This window comes from Polypterus senegalus, chromosome 4 (assembly GCF_016835505.1).
Source record: "Polypterus senegalus isolate Bchr_013 chromosome 4, ASM1683550v1, whole genome shotgun sequence".
NCBI classification, from domain to species: domain Eukaryota; kingdom Metazoa; phylum Chordata; class Cladistia; order Polypteriformes; family Polypteridae; genus Polypterus; species Polypterus senegalus.
In genome coordinates this window covers 3,522,757-3,544,227 of record NC_053157.1, presented here as the reverse complement: position 1 = coordinate 3,544,227, position 21,471 = coordinate 3,522,757, and the positions used below count along the sequence as shown (strand labels likewise).

Genomic DNA, 21,471 nt, shown 5'->3' with positions numbered 1-21,471 from the left:
ATGTTCAAGAATGTTTTTTTTTTTTACTTTTTGTAAGGAAATGATTTACGGTTATTTGGCAAAAGTTTAAATTATTGAATGAATAACCTACTATCATTTCAGTCTTTATGCTCAGAAAGCTCTTTACTAGAATGGGGCAGATAAGAGAGAGACTACAAAATGAAGCAAAAAAATGAGTAGGAAGGAACAATCCATGAACTAATTCAGTCAGAAAGCTTGAGTTATCAGAATGTTAAAAATCATTCATTCGTATTGGAAACAAATAACTATTTTTTAAGCTAGGTAATTGCATAGGACATTATAGATATTAAATATATAGTTATTCATAAGTTAGTCACAAAGTAGGAACATTTCATAGTAGTCAATGTAAAATGACAGGTTAGTAAATTAGAATGTTCAGACAACCCATGGTAGTGTTGATTACTGATGTGCTGCCTTGAGTATGTATTCTTGTGTACATGATGTCATTTTTAGAATGTGATATTTTTGAAGAATGATGCCTTAAGTGTAGGCCAACACTGATCACTATTTCTGATTAAAAATGTATTGTTACCCTACATTTAAAATACTTCTTTCTCTTATTAGCTTTCCTTTTGTTATTATGAGTATTATTATTTTTTACCATTACAATATCAGCTGCTATGACTTTATGAATTTTTTTAACCTGTCTTGCTAATGTTTTCTTAGGTGTGCTGTGCCATGGTGATTTGACAGAAAAGCTCAAACTGTTGTACAAAATGCACGTTCTCCCGGGTGAGTAATAGTATTACTTGACGTGCGATGTAAAAATGAGTAAAGAAGGGGGCATTTGTTCATTCAGTCTTTTTTGCTTGACTGTTTTATGCACTTCCTTATCAACAGGATAGTTAAGGAACTACTGTAAGTTTGGTGCTGATTTGCAGAAATAAATGCCATTAATTGTTAGCCTGAAATACAAAATAAAATAGAGGAGAGTTGTTATACTAAAGTAGCTCTTTGGAAGTGTGGACGTAATAACAGATTTCAAGAGAACATTTGTCTCGCCACTACATAATTATCTTGAAGGACTGATTGAATGGTCTCCCATCGTTTTCAGAATTTGGTATTTTCATACTCTGATATCCCAATACCTCAGAGTTTTTTGCCTCTAAAATGTAATACTAGGCTAACAACAATACATTTTTGTGAAGTTTTTCTTTGTTATTATTGCGTTAAAGATTGTGTCAAGGATGTTCTGCACCAGATAATCTGGCACCTTCTTTATTTTATTTTATTTTATTTTTTTTTGTTTTTTTAATTTTTATTAATTTTATTACAATCCATACAAAGCAATCAAGATTTTACAAAAAGAAAAATTGAGTTAAGAACAGATCGATCCCCACCCCTGAGAGAGAGAGCAAGCCAAATAACGTTAAATTTAAGGCTTGTAAACATACCTAATTTAAAAAAAATTCTCTGTGCTTTATGAACTTATTTTAAAATATTACTGATTAGATCCTGCCATGTTTTAAAAAAGGTCTGTACAGATCCTCTAACTGAGTATTTGATTTTTTCCAATTTCAAATAATATAACACATCGGTTTCCCCCTGACTTAAAAGAGGAGAGTTTGGATTCTTCCAGTTTATCAGAATGAGTCTGCGTGCCAACAGTGTAGTGAATGCAATCACAATTTGTTTGTCCTTCTCCACTTTAAACCCCTCTGGAAGAACCGCAAACACAGCTGTTAATGGGTTAGGAGGGATTGTAAGTCCAAGGCTGTCTGACAGGTGATTAAAAATTTTTGTCCAGAATAATGTTAATTTGGTGCAGGCCCAGAACATGTGACCTGTTGAGGCTGGGACTTGGTTGCAACGTTCGCAGGTTGGATCTTGCCCTGGAAACATTTTGGAGAGTTTTAGTCGAGACAGATGTGCTCGATATATAATTTTGAGTTGTATAATTGTATGCTTTGCGCATATGGAGCTTGAGTGAATTCTCTGCATTGCTACTTTCCACTCCTTTTCCTTTATTTTTGTTAATTTTTATGTACATTGGAAAGCATGAAAGGAAAAGGTATTCCATGCCATTCCACATAGCCATTAATATTGAAGACAGGCTTCTGTCAGGTCACTATCAGAACATTTTCTAGTTCCTATGGCTATTTTCTGTGATTGCTTTGTTTTTTCTGTCCCTTTTTGTTTCCATTTAAAATAAGTATGTCTGTTTTTTTGTTTTTTTTTTTTCTTTTTCTTATTGCATTTATTGAAATGGAGAAGTCAGAGTAGATGTTAATGGAGAGATGCAGACTTAAGGATGTACTGTTAATATCAAGATTATTTATGTTAGAGGAATAACACTCAAACAGTTGTCTGGACTGACTCCACGTCCCATGGCTGCTCAGTCATTTATCACCAAAGTTGTGTTTTATTAATCTATTAAATTATGTTTAACTATAATAAATTAGATTATATGCAAAGATATTGAGATCCTGGCCTCTTCTAGAATATAAGCAGCATCACCAAGACATACATATAAATATGATAACTTCATAATAGGTATATCCATCCATCCATCTATCTATCTGTTTACTAACTAACCAGTTTCAGGGTTGCAGGAGCCAGTCCTAGACAGGACACCTGTCCAGCATTGGGAACACTCACTCATAAGGGCCAAGTTAACATAACCTGCACGTGTTCTTATTGTAGGTGAAAACCAAAATAGGCTTCAGTATATTCCTTAAAGTTTGTCTAGTATTCATTTGCATCTACTCTATTTTATTTTACTTGAATATTTAAATTTTTAAAAGTTATACTCCCAAAATGTATATTTCCTATTATTTCTGATTATTAAAAGAAAAAAAAAACTTTACATGTTCTGTGGTTATATCACACAAAGTTACTCTAAAGTAATAATAGAGAGTAGAGGTGTGAGCAGAAGTAAAATGAGTCCCCAGCAAAGTGTATATAGTTTTTCAGCATGATGCACACAGCCCACCTTAATGTATTAAAAAAGATGAATAAAATGGTTAAAAAAAGTTAATAACAATTCATATTTCAAGTGAATAATGCAACCTTTATTATTATTTGATGCAGAGCCAAACCTGGAACACGATGAACCTGATTCTGCATTTGAAGCCACTCAGTACTTTTTTGAAGATTTGACTCCAGAACACTCACTTGGTACGTTTCAGATTGCTGAGCCCGTTTTTGAGAGGTTTATTGCAACTCCAGTGTAGATTTGATTTATTCATAGCTTAGCTTACCGTATGGTACTTTGTTTTTCAGTTTGTCAGCTTAAATTCTTGGCTTCTATGGAAATTAAGGGGATGGTAAGGGAAGTTAATTTATAAAGCATTGTAATTTTTTTTTAAACTTCTGTTTCTTTAGGGCAAGATTCTAGGAACAAGAGTGACAAGGATGATGGCTTTGTCAGTGTCACTTTTAAAACAGAGAAAAGTAAGTTGGTGTAAATGAACATTTAGATGTTTTTTTTCTTATCTTTTCAGGCCTTCGTAAGTAGGACGAATGAAATAAAGAATAATTTGCTCCATGCCATCAGATTGGTGTGCTGTAATGGTTAGCATATTGGACTCTTGAATCCAAGGTTATTTGCTAATCCCCTGCCTTTGTCTCACTGTGCGGTCTTGTAAAAGTCACTTTATGTGCTTGTGCTCCAATTATTTGAATTGTAATTTATCCAGATGTTTTAACTCATCTTGGGTGGAAGTGTCTGCCAGAGATAAAATGTTGGCAAACACAACTTCAATGCATTGTAGTTTTTGATATGAATAGAAAAGTGAAAGAAACATGAAGGAGTGCTAAAACAGTAAGTAAAATCCTAAAAGTGTAAAAAATGAAGCAGGGTGCCAGCTGAACATACGACTTTCAGGAGAGAGCATCTTTGCGTATTGTAAAAATATATATTTTGTCATTTTGTAAAATTGTAAAACAAGTTGCACTTATGGAGCTCAGTTCTGTAGGTAGTGGACTGGCTTTGTGACTTTTGTAAATGAGAGCGGTTAAGGCACATGTGATCTGTAGGACATGGTTGTATTTCATTTGGTCTATTTGTTGTGCTGAACGCAATTGCTTTTGTTTCCACAGTTAAAAAGACGCACACTCCAGACTATCGCACATACTTGAAGCTTTGGAAACAAGAAACCAACACAAAAATTGAAAATATGAAAGATTTGCCTCGATTAAATCAGGTATCAATTGAAATTTTAGTGGAATATAAATACACTATTTAATTAATAGTATAGTATTGATTTGATTAAGAGCCAAACTAACTTACAAAATAAAATGTAAAATTTTACAGGTTATGTTAGGTATATTGATGAGAAATAGCAAGGCATACAAAGCACTGTCTTAATAAGGAGTGGCCTCAGATTTCATCCAACTTGGTTAATGCAGTTCAGGGTTGCTGAGGATCCAGTGTCTATTCTAGGAGCACTGAGCTCAAAACAGGGGAAAAAAAAAGCTCTAGAAAGGACACAAGTTGTTTGTCAGGCACATGCATGTGTAATCCTACGCTCACTTTCACTGCTGCCAATTTATACTTGCCACCTAACGTGGCTGTGATCAGGGCACTTGAGAGTCTGAGTGTCTGGACTTGTGAGTGTTCTGATAAAAACCAAGATCCAGGCCTTTATTTACCTCTTCGGCACAGCCATCAGCAGTGTGTCTGTCTGTTGAGAGAGTGTCAACCTCGTCGAGCGGTTTTCTTACCTCGGCACTGACATTCTTCATGACTCTGGTGACTTTTCCTATGAAGTCAGTAGATGGATTGGGAGAGCATGGGGGTCATAAGGTCGCTGGAAAGAGGGGTATGTGGCGATCCCGATATCTAGTCTTTAGAGTCCTGGTGCTTCCTGTCTTGCTATGTGGTTGTGAGATATGGACGCTATCCAGTGATCTGAGACAAAGATTTGGACCCCTTTGGTACTGTGTCTCTCTTCCGAGAATCCTTGTGTACCACTGGTTGGACTTTGTTTTGCTCATGGAGTCCAAAATGAGGCACATGACCTGCAATTGTGAGGGAGCATCAGTTATGGCACTACAGTCATATGGCACGATAACCCGATGGGGATCCAGCTCACAGGATCCTCGAGTGGCTGGACCAGGCCAAGGGAATGCCCACATAACACCTGGCTGCGGCAGATAGAAGGGTCATGTCTGGAGGGTGGGACTGGACCCCGTGTCTGCCTGGGGGGTTGCTAACCAGGATCCCGGGCTATTTTGTTGTGTGGTGGGTGCGTTAACGCGCTGTACCAGTGCATGCGCCCTGACCTGACCTAAAGTAACATGCATGTCCTGGAGGATGAGACAACAAAACTGAACTAGGAAAAGGAAGACACAGATATGGAGAGAATGTGTAAACTACACACAGATGACAACTGGGTTTGGAATTCAAACCCGTTACAGGGCTGCTGTTAAATATACTTACATTGAGGAGAAACAGAGACCAATGTAACATGAGGCCCAGGTCTCTGGATTTTCTCTAGCACTGCAACAACTTTTTTTGTAATACAGAGACAAAAACTGTCCACGGTACTCCAGGTGACACCTCCCAAAGATGCCTTGACAGAAACCGGGAGTAAGGAGTACATCAAGTTAGTTGATTTGGATTGTCTTAATTAGAATCAAGTTCTGCATTGTAATACATAGGCTTAAAGGTTTATAGGATTATTACTGTCACATGTACATAGTACAGTGAAATTCTTACTTGCTGTATTGTTTATCATGGCGTTTTAAATCCATGCCACATTAGACATCTTTTCTAGAGATTTTCAGTTGTGGCCTTTATTTTCATAATCTTGGCGAGTTCAGGACATTCAGTGCACTCCCTTGAAGGCCAATAGTCCAGTCTGACGTACACTGCAACTCTGCTAGTCGTAGGGGTGGCTCTGTGTGCATGAGAGCTAACAACCAGTGAATGCTGATCTGGAAGTACAATGCATATAATGAGGCATCAAGGAACAAGAAATGTCGTCGTTTTCAACCTCACAAACAGATGAAAAACTAGTCCATCTTATGTCTCATATTTTATGTACCACAATAGAATGGATAAAAGGAAAAAAAAATAGAGAGAGCTTTGTCAATTGCACGCCATTGTGAATCAGATCAAAAGGGTGAGCACAACTGTCCTGGAGAGTCGTCATGCAGTTGGCTAAACTTGACAGGCCAAGTGATATTGAGTCTTGTAACTTGACATAGTCTGGAAATGGTCAGTAACCACCATTAGCTAGTCTGACATGCCCAATGACTAAAAGCTGCGTCATGTGACATTGGCTTCAGAATGTTGACATATACAGTAGGATGGTCACACTGTATTGTGTACTTGTGACAGTGTTACTATTAGCATTACAACTACTACTAGGTTCATCTGGTCCAGTATAATCATTCATGCATACACAAATTCTTAAACTTGCTTAATCCAATTCAGGTGGTTACTCCCTAGAAAAGGATCCAGTCCATTGACGAACTCTCCCACATTCGTGCAGGTGCAAATATAAACTTCCCAGTTGGCTTAACCAGCACACCTCTGATGAAGCTGGGAGAAAAAGCAATGCAAACACAGGAAGAATGGGCAGATTTCAAACAGACAGTGACTGGGCCCAGGATGCCCAATCCATCTGTGAGATTAATCACTGAAACCCCCTGTGTCACCCCAGTTTTAGTCAGGTAATTGAAAATGTCATAATATTTGCTAACAGGTTTAGTCCAATTCAGGGTTTCCTGGCCCACCCAGACAGTCCTTGCAGCATCTGGTGTAAGGCAGGAAACTAGTCCAGGACAATTGGTATCAGTTCACCCACTAGCACACAGCCAACATAGAGTTACCAAAACACTCATGAATGAGGGAGAACATACAGAAGGGAGGGAATGAAGGCAGTGACATTTAGTTTTGTAATTTAGATGGAATATTGTTTAGCGAGGCAGTGTATAAAAAGGCAGTGCTTCCCAAATTCTGCCCGGGGGACCCCCTGTGACTGCAGGTTTTTGTTCCAAGCGGCTTCTGTTTTTAACTGGACTCCTGGGCTAATTAAGTGAACTGTTCTTTCCCAAGTTCTGTGTTTTGGGAACAATATAGAAATTAGAAAACGTAAGTTTCTAAAATAAATATTTTTTATATAATTTTTTTCTTTTTAGCAGTATTTTCATCTTGATCTTCCTTCAGTGTTTGCAGTTGTTCTAATTGTTTAATTTATCCATTATTTACTAATTAGTGGGGCTGATGCTAAAGTAGTTGCAGCCTTCCATGATTCAGTCTTGTTTGCCTGGGTGTCTGCTCTGCTAGTTTTTGATTGTCATTAATAAGATACAATGAAGGGGAAAAACTCAGAGAGGGCAAAATATAAAGAAAAAAATTTAAAGCATTTAAATCTAGAGCAAAAGCAGTAATATTTCTAAATGTCCTATAAATGTAAAAATCATGCCGCTGTGCTTTTCTGAATGTACAATAAGAGGAAAAAAAAATCCCAGCTAATTAAATGAGATCGGTGTTATCAGGTGGTGTCACTGATTGTGGAGCTGGTTGGATCAAAAGCCTGCAGCCACAGGGGGTCCCCTGGGCTGAGTTTGGGAAGCACTGTAAAGAGGTATTTACTGACTGGTAAAATGTGTTGGTCAGTTGGGAGGTTACATATCATAATAACGACTTTTTGTTTTTAACTAAACATGTACAGTTGCAGTATTTACGCATATGTACATGTGACTTAGCACTCTTCTTAAAAAGACCATGTAGTTGGTGAACTGGAGAGTCCTGGCCACTAGTCTTGCGACTCCTGCTCTTTGTCTCTTTATCTTGTTGGCAGTGAGATTATTTTTTTTTTTAATCGTCCGTATCACATTGGGGTGCCTTGATGTCACTTTACTTAATTACTGTCTGGTTTTCCAACAGGAACAGTTTATTGAACTATGCAAGACCCTCTACAATATGTTCAGTGAGGACCCCAATGAGCAAGAGCTGTATCATGCCACTGCTACCGTCACTAGCCTGCTACTGGAGATTGGCGAAGTTGGCAAACTGTTCTGTAGTCCATCTGACAAAGAGGACGGTGACATCTTGAAAGATAACTGCCTCTGCCAGTCTGAACAAACCTCTCTTTTCCATCAGACCTCGCATGGAGAGCAGTTTCTTTCTGGACCGAATTCTGCAGGTAATGATGAATCTACACTTTGTGGGAGCAGTGTTGGCGACGAACAGGCTGTGTGCTCTCAAATGGAAGACATCAAATTGGAGGACTCTTCACCAAAGGACCATGGCATGTCTTCGGCCATGCTCATTTCAGATGACGAGACCAAGGATGATACGTCCATGTCCTCCTATTCGGTGCTAAGTGCTGGCTCTCATGACATGGATGAGAAGCTACAATGTGAGGACATTGCTGAGGACACGGTCCTGGTGCGCAACAACCTCGGGCCAACGTTACCTCACAGCACCAGCATTGACAAAGACTGGGCCATCACCTTTGAGCAGTTCTTGGCATCAGTGCTGACAGAGCAGGCATTGGTGGTGTACTTTGAAAAGCCTGTGATTATCATGTCTCGGATCACAAATGCCAAGAATGTCCGAAAGGGTGGGAGACAGGTCATGTCTGCCAGCGACTACGAGATCTCCTCACTCTCCGGTTGACCTGAATATTATCGAGTCTTCAGAAAACCAATTGGTCACATTAAAATGCCAGTAGTTAAGATGTGCCTGCTACTCCCAGTGAAAAGGTTAGGAATGTATCAAAATTGAGAAAAGCTTTTAACACTTTTTATGACTGAACCTTGGTATTTTATTAAGCATAAAGTTGTAGCATTTGTTTTATTCAATCAGAATCCAACCTCTAGAATAAGATGGAGAATTAAATCTTTATCTATAGCCTCCCGAATTAGCTTGTTCTACTTTATAGAATAATAGGAGTTATTACTTACCTCTTAGAGGCCAAAACAGAAGTGTATCCTCAAGTAGTCATCTGTACACGTCCACCACCACTTGTGTGTGTGTGTGTGTGTGTGTGTGTATATATATATATATATATATATATATATATATATATATATATATATATATAATATATATATATAAACAAAAAGCTAATTAACATTAAAAAAACGGCTGAGCGTTCTATACATTTTGAATTTCTGTCCAGTCACTCAGTACTTCTGTGATTTAATGACGTATCATATATGATAAACCATATCACTTTCTATACATCGACCAATTATATTAGAACTGAGCTGATATAATCAACTTTATTAAAAACTCGAGCACCTGCACTTTGATTCACTAATTCTGTTTACTTTACGTTTTCTTCATTTTCTGAGGGGGTCTTCCCTTGCTTATTACTACTGGATCATTCCTGATATTTGAGTACTGTATTCATGATTTTTTTTTTTTAAAGTATTTTATTTATGTTAATATTATTATTGCTATTATTATTGTTATAATGTGTTACTTTTTTTGCTGTAGAACTCAAGCTGCTGTTTTTATTTCAATGTAATGTCCGAAAATATTTTTAGTGTTACCAATGTGGTTATGCCACGGAATAAAGATAAAAAAAAAGGGGGGAAAAAAAATAAACTGTTAAGTCCCTCATTAGCAGTGATGGGAGATTTATTTAACCTCCTTGGCATTAAATCCGAACGTCTCACGGGCTCAGAATTCCAAGTATATACGGTTAAGTGTCTCTCTGGGAAAGCTGCTGTCATCCAGTGTACTGCGCTGAGCCCGAATAACACTTGGGACAGCATTCTGCTGCCATCTAGTGGATAAAATAACAATATGCTACAAAAAAAAATGTACAGAAGCGTATTAGTTCTACGGAGAAGACAAGTGAAGAAAAAAAAAAGTGTATGTCGAGATTAAAGTCAACATGCCGACTTTATTCTTGAAATTTCCATTTTATTCTCACCGTTTACGTTGAGATTAAAGTTGACATTTCCACTTTAAACCCTTGTTTTTTTTTCTCCGTCTAATTTAACTTTAACATGTCGTAAACACCATTTTAAAATAAACAAAGGGTCTTTGCTGCCAACACCTCTCCCCAAATGCCAGAGCTACACGCTGTTGTGAAGAGGGGGGCTGAACAAACCCCAATGGGAAACAAATAACAGTAATTTTTTTTTTTTTTACCTCCTCTTTGCTCGATCAGCTGCTGCCGTGCCGCGTGATCTGCATCTCGCATGGTGCTTTGAACGTTTAAAAGTCTTTACAGCACCCGTCCTTTTGTCTCACTGCCTTGTCTCTCTTGTCCCGCAGACATCCTCAAACACGATTCGATCTCTTTTTGCTGTTCCATTATTTCACCAAGTAATATTTTCCGGTTGTTTGCACTTATGCAATCTTTATTCTCATTTTTTTCCCATTATTTCTAACCTGCTCTGCATGTGTATCACGGGACTTGCTTCCAAAGGTTGTAATTATGATGTAACCTGTCCGTCTCACAGGATGTGAAAGTGTCTCTCTGTATCTTGACGAGACTTTTTTCCTGTGACGAGATGTGATCTTTAGAAGAGACTCTTCTAAAGATCACGTCTTGTCACAGGAAAAAAGTCTCATCAAGATTTTTTTTTTTATAATAGAGAGAGAGATGTTTAATTTCCTAGATTTTCTCAAACCCCCTCATAACTAATGTAGCACATTAAATGCTTTGTATTAAGTGTTTCCCAGCCCAGTTGTGAATCGCTTTGTGCTTCTGAAACGGACTTCCTGAAAGAAGTCACAGGCAGCGATTGCCACACACAATACATTCACTTCACATTTAGAATGCTAAGATAAATACTTTATCATTTTCAAGATGAAATGCATTAAAACGTGTATTAAACATGCGGGCGTGGTGGTGGTAGTGCCTTCCTTGCAGTAAGGGGTCCCCAGGTGTATGTTCAGTGCAGAGAACCTTTATGGCAGGTGTGATGAGGCTCCAGAAAGCTGGATGTGTGACTGGGTATCTCACGGGATTAACTGCAATATTGTGTAAATGTTGAGTTTGTGAGCTGGTGGTCAGAGACACGAACACAGAAGTCAATGGATGTTCTTCTGAGCGGGCTTTCTTTATTGCAGGAGTGCTGTCTCTATCTGACGTACCAAAACCCCAATTCTTATCCTTCCTTTTTTCTTTACCAATCACCATAAGATAAACGTCTTTGTGAAAGTCAAACTGGCTATAAACTTAGTGTGTGGGACTTTAAAAAATCTTCGTTATACATGTTTAATTATGCCATCCATTCAGGGTTGTGCCCATCCCAGCAAGCATCGTGTGCGAGGCAGGAACAATTCCTAAACGGGGTGCCCCGCCAGCTCATCACAGGGTGAATAAGAGCAACACGTACACACCAGGGGGCAATTGAGCAAAAGAAAACCACACATCCCACGTGACTTTGGAAGGAAACTGAAGCACGCCGAGTAAACCCACCAGAAAAACATGCAAACTCAAGGCAGGGAACACCCGGGACCCCCTTGCTGCGAGGCAGCAGTGAAACCTCCATACCGCCGTGCCCCTGCATGTTTGAAACATAATTTAATGCATTTCATCATGAAAATATCAAGTCTTTATCTTAGCATTGTAAATGTTCAGAGAGCAGTTATAGAAAATGAATGTATTGTGTGTGGTGATCGCTGCCTGCGCCTCCTCTAAGGAAGTCCGTTTCAGAAACACGTAGCGAGCGATTCACAACTGGGTCAGGGAACACTTAACACAAAGCATTTAATGTGCTACATTACTTGTGACAGGGTTTGAGAAAATCTTGTAAATTAAACATTGATTTTAAGATGAAGTTTGCAACGTTCTCCTTTAATGACAAAATAAACTACTCGAATAAAGTCAACATGTCGACTTTAATCTGGACAGAAGTGTCGAGAATAAAGAGGAAATGTCAAGAATACACTCCACATGCTGACTTTATTTCTTCACCATGTCCTTATTTTCTTTTTTTCATCACCGTGGCCCTAATATGCTTTTGTAGTTTTGCCACGCAAGGTTAACACATCAATTATTCACGAGTGAGGCGGAGCCTTCAACCAAAACACACAATGGCGTGTTAAGGAGAAGCTGTAAAGCCAGCATTAGAACAAAGTGACACTGAACCAACCGTTAGTTGAATCAAGCGGCCAACATGAGTTGGTCATCAGACGTTGACACCAAGAATGAAACTGATGTACAATATATGGGACTGCACTGCCGAAGTGCCGTGATATGGGGTCGCATAAGACCCCTCACCTTAAGAGAGGAGACTATGTGTAAGAAATAGTTCTTTGGGCTGAATAAATCCCTGTCCTACTTTGTTCCTTTCCCTTGACCCCAGTAAACGTCTGAAGAACGTATAATAATGAGATATATAAAGAAATTAATTATAATGTAAGCTGTCAATGTAAAAAAAACAACAAACCCTGCCCTGCAACTCCATTTATTTATTAACTAGGAAACGTGTGGACCTCCGGTCCGCAAATAAAGATGGCCCATGTACAGCAAGTGGAACTTTCCCATTTTAGCAAGACACTGCTTTGTTTTTAATTAAGACAAACAAGAAACTTGACAAACTTTTTCCTATTATGGAGTTCTTTGTCAAGACTGATGGTGAGCACAATACTTGCTGTATATGGTAGTGTGAATTATCAAATGAGGATCAATTTAGTACAATAAGCTTTTCTGCTCACCTTTAAGATGCTCAGCAGATGGCGCTGCTTTTCCTTCTGGCTTGTCATTTTGTTGATTGTTCTTTTCTGTGATCGCCAGAACTTTATTTTTTTGGACATTCCAGAACATAACGGGTCATACATAAACTTTTGATGAAGACCAAGTTTGAGGTTCTAGCCCAAGTCGTTTGCAAGGACCAGCAGATTGCCATGCTGTAAGTGCTTGACGGTAAGCAGATGCCGCAACTGCCTTTCTTCTTCCTTTCACATAATTGACTTCTGCAATTTGCTTCACACACCACTTTTTTGGTTTTTCGTAAGTTGATATCTGCTGCCGGCCGTCTTTTCTGAGCGAACTGGTCAACAGGTCAGGAATATCTCGGTCATGCCTTCTGTGCTGGAAGCCATTAGCTGACTGGGGAGGCACTACGTCAAGTTTTCAAATGGTGTGGATGCACATACAGAAAACCTTGCGTGTTTTGGCGAACATGAAAAGGAAATTTGCATCTCCTAACATAATTGGAGCAAATAGTAATAAAATGACTACAAATGTTTGTGATGCACCAGCTGTTGAAATGACAGATGTAGTGCAAATTTCTCTCGTCTAAGCAGTGCATTATCTTACTACTACTACTAATGTGTGTGATACGACATCTGTCGGAATGGAAAATGCAACGCATGAGTTTCTTTCATATGCTATTTTTGTATGGGATTCATGAAAGCAGGGTTAATGTTTGTGATGCGATGTGCCGTCTGTTGGAATAACAAATGCAATGCGTATTATTACAAATGTTAATAATGCGTCATCTGTTGGAGTGACAGCCATAGTAACCCAGATGGATACACTGACACTTGTTCTTTTATTAAGGTGAACTATGACACTGTGTATGTAGCCAGTCTGCCACCTTCTGGATACTCAGTGTTATTGCTAACATCGTTGCTACCAGTCCTGCCAGTAATATGTGGGTATTTAGCATTAATAACACCATTTTAAGGTGACTCAACCCCCCACATGTTCATATTTATCATGGCACAAGACAATACGATTCCCACAAATAACATAGCAAAGACATTTGAACGAGAACACTCCTTTGATCCGAATCCGATTCTCTGCTTGGCTTTCTGCAAGTGCCCTCCATATCTTTGTGGGATTTGAGCAGAATGAGTCGAGTTGAGATGATGGGCCTTGTTGCTGCCATACTTTGTGCGTCTCACCTGCTGTGGGACGTCAACTGGATTTCTTACTAACACTCTTGATTATCAGCCAGAGCTAACTGGGAGTAATGTCCAGTCGTGAGACTCTGGAACGACACAGAAATGACACTCGATGGCTTCTCACCCCAAAGTGCTGATAAAAACAAAACCACCAGAAGCCCAGAGGTGTTTCTTCATTTTAACACATTTATTTAAACGTGCAAACGTCATCCCCGCTAACCGTAAGCTCTAGCGCTCTATTGTAGCTGTAAGCGTTCCGATGCGCAACATGAAGCGGTGCCCGCAGGTTTCCTGCCATGTGCTTCGGGGCAGTGCCAACGCACAGTAAAGTGATGAGGGGTATAAACAAAAAAAAAGTGGAAATGATGAAAATGACTGTTTTAGGGTGCCTCCACTTCTGTCAATGTCGCTGCGATCCTAGTTTAAAAAAGAAAAAAAAAAAAAGAAATTAGAGACAACTTGACAAGCAAAGTCAGAATGGTGGCCATTACAAGAGCAATGAAGAATCGGGCGACATTCACATGCCAACATTAAGCAGGGACTACAGAAGATTAATCGTGGCAACGTGTTAACCATTTTGAAATGTAAAGAGTTTCAGTCTGGCGTGGTTTATCGAGTCATCATTTAAATAAAAAACCAATCCGTTTCACTACGGCGTGCGATTTTCGTGTCACTTTAAAATGCAGTTTGCAGCATCAGCTCATGTCTATAGCGGGGTCTATGGGGCTTGTAGGTGCCGAGAAGGTAGTGGGGGCAGCGAATTGATTGTCCGCTGTGCGCGCACGCGCCGTTAACTCCGCTGTTCCCATTCAGCTCGCCGTCTAGTGAAGCCGGCTTTGTACTGACCACGTGACGCAGGCGCGCAGCCCGCGCGGTGGGACTCGAAATGGGGAGGGAATGAAGCTCAAGTCGGGCGTGAACATGCAAAGTCTGGGTTCGGCTTTTATAGGCGCACACGTACCGTTAAACATCCTCGTCTGCTTGGTTAGATGATGTGGGTGAGTTACGGCTGGAGTTGTACTCGATGTGCTAACGTATTTCTTTGTTTTCCTCTTGAAGTAATCATTTCAGAAAATTCTGCACAAGGTCCGGAATAGCTCTATGAACACAGCAGTTGCTCATGCGTCAACTGAGTTATTAAATCATTTTTCCTGTCACATTAATGAGTGAGTGTCTGCTTTCTTCTATTGAAATATCCATGTACTGTTAAGTGTCAGCAAATCATTAATAACAATAATAAACTATTTATTGCGCCTTTCTCGTGTTCAAGTCTTTAGGCTTTGAACCAAGGTAACTCCTAACTAATGTTACTTTATTTCACGTAAGTTATACAGCTTTGATGCGCTGCTTTCTGTATGTGAAGGTTTGGACTGTAATATATTACCTTTATTTTTTAAGACGCATTTCCAGACTATTAAGTGTTAATGTTCTGCCAGTGGCCAAAGGTTAAGAAACCACGCGCTGTACTTCATTAAAGTTCACTTTGACTTTGACATTGCGACCAACATAAAGGTATTGACTGAATCACCACACGATCCGCAGCGAGGACCAAAACATATGTCGATCGGCGCGTCCAGTGAGTGACAGTGTCTGGCCGATGTCGCATAGCTAATAAAGTCACAGCAACTTTGCCGATGGAGGAAAAGTTGTGCCTCCTGTTATGGACTTTAAGAGGAAGAAAAGGAGAAGGGTTAGGGTTAGACCTTTTGATCCAAAGCAGCAGCAAAGGAAGTGCGAGTGTAATATTGTTGTAAGTGGGGGACCTACATATGAAAGAATATCCATCCATCCATTCATCCATTGTCCAACCCGCCATATCCTAACTACAGGGTTACTACGGCCAAAACAGGTGCGCAAGGCAGGAAACAAACCCCGGGCAGGGCGCCAGTGGCATTTATTTTATGCTCACATTTCATGCAGTTTTTATTTGCGCATTTATTTATTGAATTTTGTCCTAAATATTCCTTCAAATGTTTTCGCTTGTCTTCTTTGCGTTTGGATGACCCACAGCGTCATGTTTAGCCCAGATAGTTCGTCATTCTCGCACCCGCGTAACCAGCTTCACCTTGAAATTCTCCTCCGCGCCACCTAATTGGGCAAATCTCTGCGTGCGGAGCGCCTCAAAAACCCCGCGAGTGCCAGCCACGCCCGGGGGTGTGTCTCTACGTCTGACGTCATTTTCGCCGCGAGCGCGTCATGTATAAAGCTGACTTCTGGCGGAGCGCCTGCGGCCACACATAGATAGGACCGGGAGGCGGGAGCAAAACGGAAAGATTGAAAAGTTGCATTTTATTCTTGGACCTTTTTTTTTTTTTTAAACTTTATTAATCCTGAAGAAATTACTTGGGGTCGGAGCGCAGGGCCAGCTATCGTACAGCGCCCTTAGGGCAATTGAAGGTTAAGGGCCCTGCTCAAGAGCCCAGCTGTGTAGGATCTCTTTTGGCAGTAACGGGGATTCAAACCGACAACCTTTAGGATACTAGAGCAGATCCTTAGCCTCAGAGCCACCACTCCGCCCATGTTTTGTGTTAATATCTAATTATATGGGCACCCCAACCGTTATACCCGTGTCCAGGAAATCTGTAGCTTCGCTATAATTAAAAAAGCAGTGCAACTTACAACGAGGACTGAGCAATGTCATGGTAAATTGTGTTTTTTAGGAATTAATATTACCTTTTGCAGCAAATATGAGCACAAATAGAAATGCACAAAATATTATTAACATTTATATTTAGAGACAATATTCCAAAAGTAAATAAATACATGAAAGATTGGTAAGCTTTGTTATGTGCAGCTCTGGTCACAAATTCTATCAAATGGTATGAGCTGAGAAAGTGAAATGACTACCAAGTGGTAAGAGGGCACTCACCATAACAACCAGTCATACATATGAGGGAATAACACCACTAGAGGGTGCTCACCATAACAACCAGAAATTAAACCTGGTGGAATAACATCACCAGAGGGCGTCCACCATCATTAAAAAAAACATGAACCCGTGGACATAACATCACTAGACGGCGCTCAGCATAACAACCAGTCATACATATGAGGGAATAATACCACCAGATGGCGCTCACTGTAACTGCTAAACATATAGATGAGACATCAACACCCCTACATGGCTCTCACTAGAACAACCAGTCATAAACTTGACAGAATAATCTTATTAGAGGGCGCTTTTCATAACTACTAAATATAAAGATGAGACATCAGCACCACTAGATGGTGCTCACCATAACTACTCAATATAAATGAGAATATAACACCACTAGATGGCGCTCCTCAAAACTACTTAATATAAATTTGAGAATATAAAACCACTAGATGGCGCTGCACATAACAAAAACTGTAATTTAAGCTGCTGGTAACAAACAATAAAGTGGATGGGCTGCCTCTTAAGAGGAGAGCTGCCTTGAGCACACCGAGCGCCGGACGCTGCGTTCGCCTGCAGACACACACGTTGCTTACCTCGGGGCTTCACCTCATGTAGGGATAGGAGGAGCTGCAGAAAGAACAGAACAGAGGTTATTGATGTCGGTGAAAGTCGCTCATGGATGGACAAAGCAGGGCTTGTTTTACGGCAGTCAAGTTTATCCAGTCACTTCACAGGAAGCCGATTATTTGAACAGAACAGAGAGGTTTTTCCTCTTAACACACAAGCCCCCCGTGATTACGAGTGTTCATTTATCGATTATCTGTCATGGATGGCTGGGGCCGTTGTCCGGCTGGGACGCCTCTGCCTTGGAAGGACCGGGAGAGCAAGTGTGGATAGAGCATCACCTCCCCCGCAATGCTGGATGGCAGTGGTACCTCGGACTCCTGCAGGGCTTTCTGGGAATTGGAGTTTGTTAAAGCCCTGTCTGGATCCAGAGGCGCCGCCAGGGGGCACTGCAGCTGTTCCTGAGCCCGTGTGGGCAGTTCTTCCTCCACACCTGCAAGTGCTGCCAGTAGTAGGTCACCGAGCACCAGGAGCACTTCGGGGTGACCTGCGGACAGTACTCGGGGAGCCAGAGTCGGGTGGCAGTGGATGAAGCCTGCTGGAGACGAGTGGTGGAGACAGAGAGAAGAGAAGGGGACTAAGAATTATGGGAATGGGGGAGACGTTCCACACGAACGAAAAATAAATAAAGGACATTTGTGTGTTTATTGGTGCCTCCCGTGTCTGTCTGTCCTCCTGACTTTTTTTCTTTGTTAATTAGTGTTCCCTAATTTGAATGATTTATTTGGTCTTTTTTCTCTTTCTTTGTCATGTAAAGCACTTTGAGCTCCATTGTTTGTATGACAATGTGCGACAGAAATAAAGGTTGTTGTTGTTGTTGTCTGTGTCGGGTTAAGCGCCAGTATAGCGCCATCTGCTGTCACACATTTGAATCTTAAAGGGTGATGGACATCAAGCTAATGACCTGCCCTTTGTTATCTCTGCAGACTTTTGTGTTTTCATGTGGATGGAGATTTTTTAAAAGGCGGTGTGCGTGTGGAGTGGACTTTTAAAAAAAAGAAATAAATAAAGGAGGAAAGCTCCCATTAAAAAAAACAAAAAACACAAAACAAAACCTGGGTACGCGTGGGCAAGGCCTGACTGTGAAGGGCGCTATACGCTGTGTGGTAGTCACGGTCTTGACAGGCCAGTCTCACTGCCAACTCCTTTCCTTGTACACAATGAGTGCCCACCTTTGGTTGCTGCTCTTTGCCTCCGCAAACTTTTGTCGGATCATAAAGCCCGCCAGCGCCTCTGCCACCTACAACGAAAAACAGAGACAGCAGACGGGTGAGGGATGGCACTGTGATGACCTGCGACGACTCTGTGCCTACAAAGGACTAAAAGAGGCCAGAAGCCTAAAAATAAAAAAAGGTAAAGGGGGGGAATCTGCTAAAACCCCTGGCCAAAGTAAACCAGACTGGCGCTAAATAAACCTGTCCACAGTGTTCACATTTCAAAAGTCAAAAGTATATCGCAAGAAAATAAAAAGTCAAACTGCCCGAGTACTACAAAGAGCTTTGTAACAAAAGATAGATTTAAAAAATACAAAAATAACAAAAACGTGCAACCTAAAAAAGATGACAAACCAAATACACTTTACTGAAAAACAACACACGATGGCCGAAGTGCAACGGACACACAAGAGAGCAGGAGAGAGGAGCACAGAAATGAACGACAAGCCTGGTGAGAAAACCAAAGCCTCAGCAACGTGGGGAGGTGGGCAGCTGGAACGCACTTGGAGACCACCTTCAGAGCGTCTTCTGACCCAACGAGCCCCGCAGTGGATTCAGGACGTCATCAGCTCAGGTCAGGCTGGGGAGCAGGCACTGGTACAGCGGGTCACCGCACCCACCACACAGCGAAACAGCTCGGGACCCTCCCCAGGCTAACATGTGGTCCACTGCCACCCTCCACCGGCTGCAGCCAGGTGTTAACATGGGCGTCCCCTTGGTCTGGTCCACAACAAAGAGGGTCCTGGCAGCCGGATCACCCTCGGGTAATCGTGCCACATGGCCGTAGTGCCGTAACCGACGCTCCGTCACAATGCAGGTCATGTGCCTCATTTGGGACTCTGTGAACAACACAAAGTCTGAGCAGCGGTGCCCAAGGATTCTCTGAAGGGACACACAAGAAGGGGTCGAGTGTTCGTCTCAGGTCACTGGATGGCGTCCATGTCTCACAAAGAGGGAGCACCAGGACTCTAAAGACTTGGACCTTCGTCCTTTGGCAGAGATACGGGGAGCACCACACACCCCTGTCCAGTGACCTCATGATCCCCCCCCATGCTCTCTCAATCCGTCTACTGACTTCATAGGAAGAGTCACCAGAGTCACATGAATGTCACCGCCGGGGTCAGTAAACCTCTCGATGACGAGGTCGACACTCTCTGTGCAGACAGACAGACACACTGCTGATGGCCGTGCCCAAGAGGTCATTAAAGGCCTGGCTCACTGGTTTTTATCAGGACCCTCACTCAGTCTCTCGAGACCCCCGATCAGAGCCTCCATTGACTCCACGAAGATCACAGCATCATCAGTGAGTCTCTCTTCACCAACAGATGGCCCACAGACGCTGGACCCCACGACCCTGCCCAGCGCCCAGTCTGAACACACCGGTGACGGACCACAGGATCAACTGGGAAAAAAAACACAGAGGGTCTGCCTCCTCCACTCTGCACAGCACTCCCAGTACCAGTGGACAGGATATCCAGCAACCTCAGGCTGGGGGCGTGGGGGATACCGCAAAGTCTGAGGACGTCCAACAGGGCAGCTCGATCAACTGAGCCCAACCCTTTACGAAAATCGACAAAGGCTGCCAAGAAACTCTGCCGATATTCGCGTTTGCACTCCATGACAATCCTCAGCACCAGGATGCGGTCGATGGTTGACTTCTTAGGCGTCCTCCTGTTAAAAAAGCCTTAAATGGCTGAGGTCCGGCTTACTTGTCTGAACTTCTCATGACTTACAAACCTGAGCGCACATTAAGATCTCAAGATGCCGGGCTGCTTAGGATTCCAAGGATCAATAAAATAACAGCAGGAGGTCGAGCTTTAAGTTACAGGACCCCCCTAAACTGTCGAGTGGTCTGCCTGCTATTATAAGAGATGCCCCTTTGGTCTCAGCTTTCAAAGACTCACCACTTCAGTTTAGCACACCCTGACTAGAGCTGCTGATCAACTGTGCAGACTGCATCTCAGTTGTCAGTCATTAGCACTAAAACAGAAGGAACATGACAGTTAGAATTTGTTACTAACCCTCACCTCTTGTTTCTCTTCTCATTACTCAAACGTGCCACCTTGGTGCCCATGCCCACCTGCCTGCCTAAGGTAAAGTCATCTCTGATGGAGGATCACAGGAATCGCCAGGTAGAAGGGTCCTTTCATCCGATTGGCTGGCCCAGCACTGTCTCAACTGTGGAATGGCCAATAGGGGGGAGGCGGCTTGATGGCCGAGGTCTCCAGGACTTTGAACAAATCCTATTATGGGATATCATCTACTGTTGAATTCTGCTCCATACTCGTAAGATTTTTATTTTTCTATTGTATTGAGGATGACTTGTGTTCTGTTCTGTGTGTTGTGTTGTACGGACCCCCTTTTTCTTTTTGACCCCCACTGCCTACCTGGAAAGGGGTCTCTCTTTGAATTGCCCTTCCCGAGGTTTCTTCCAAGTTTTTCCCTACTAGGGTTTTCCTTGTCTTCTTTGAGAGTGAAATCCTGGGGGGCTGTGAAGAGGCAGGAGGGCCCGTTAAAGTCCACTGCGGCCCTCCTTGTGTGATTTTGGGCTCTACATAAATAAATTGTATTGTATTGTAAAACCAGACTGCGCCAGTCGCTGGCAGTTGAGCAGGTGATCACGGACGACCCTAGCGAGACCCTTACCCGGCACCGAGGGCAGTGTTACCCCCCCTGTATTTGCTGCATTCCAGGCGACCACCCTTCCCTTTCCGGATAGGGACGACGAGTCCCGTTTTCCAGTCACTTTTTCACATTTTGTGCTAAAATCGCTTCAATTCAATTTTCTTTCCACATCAAGCAACATTTTTTTTTTTTTGCAATTGTATTAAAAACAGAAAGCTGAAAGGTGGCATCGCCTGTCACGTCATCAGACCCTTCACTTTGGCTCTGTTGATCCTCACTGAGATGTTTGCCGTCCACCTCTGGTCAATTCAGTCGACGGGGCCGATGAGGGA

General features: G+C 41.7%; 2 protein-coding genes across 3 annotated transcripts in view; one reads left to right on the top strand and one right to left on the bottom strand.

Moving 5' to 3' along the window:
• The window catches only part of tbc1d9 (TBC1 domain family, member 9 (with GRAM domain)), a 104,361-nt gene extending 95,345 nt beyond the window's left edge, over positions 1-9,016 (top strand). For both annotated transcript variants that reach the window (XM_039750179.1, XM_039750178.1), the window contains 5 exons: positions 688-753; positions 3,052-3,138; positions 3,346-3,414; positions 4,063-4,166; positions 7,862-9,016. In XM_039750179.1, the coding sequence (XP_039606113.1) occupies positions 688-753; positions 3,052-3,138; positions 3,346-3,414; positions 4,063-4,166; positions 7,862-8,596 (1,061 nt within the window). In that variant the 3' untranslated portion in view covers positions 8,597-9,016. The remainder of the gene's footprint in view (positions 1-687; positions 754-3,051; positions 3,139-3,345; positions 3,415-4,062; positions 4,167-7,861) is intronic.
• Positions 9,017-13,692: 4,676 nt separating this feature from the next.
• The window catches only part of LOC120528541 (protein phosphatase methylesterase 1-like), a 62,596-nt gene continuing 54,817 nt past the window's right edge, over positions 13,693-21,471 (bottom strand). The window contains exons 11-12 of the mRNA XM_039752722.1: positions 17,270-17,303; positions 13,693-14,215 (exon numbers count right to left, since the gene is read on the bottom strand). Of these exons, the coding sequence (XP_039608656.1) occupies positions 14,199-14,215; positions 17,270-17,303 (51 nt within the window). The 3' untranslated portion in view covers positions 13,693-14,198. The remainder of the gene's footprint in view (positions 14,216-17,269; positions 17,304-21,471) is intronic.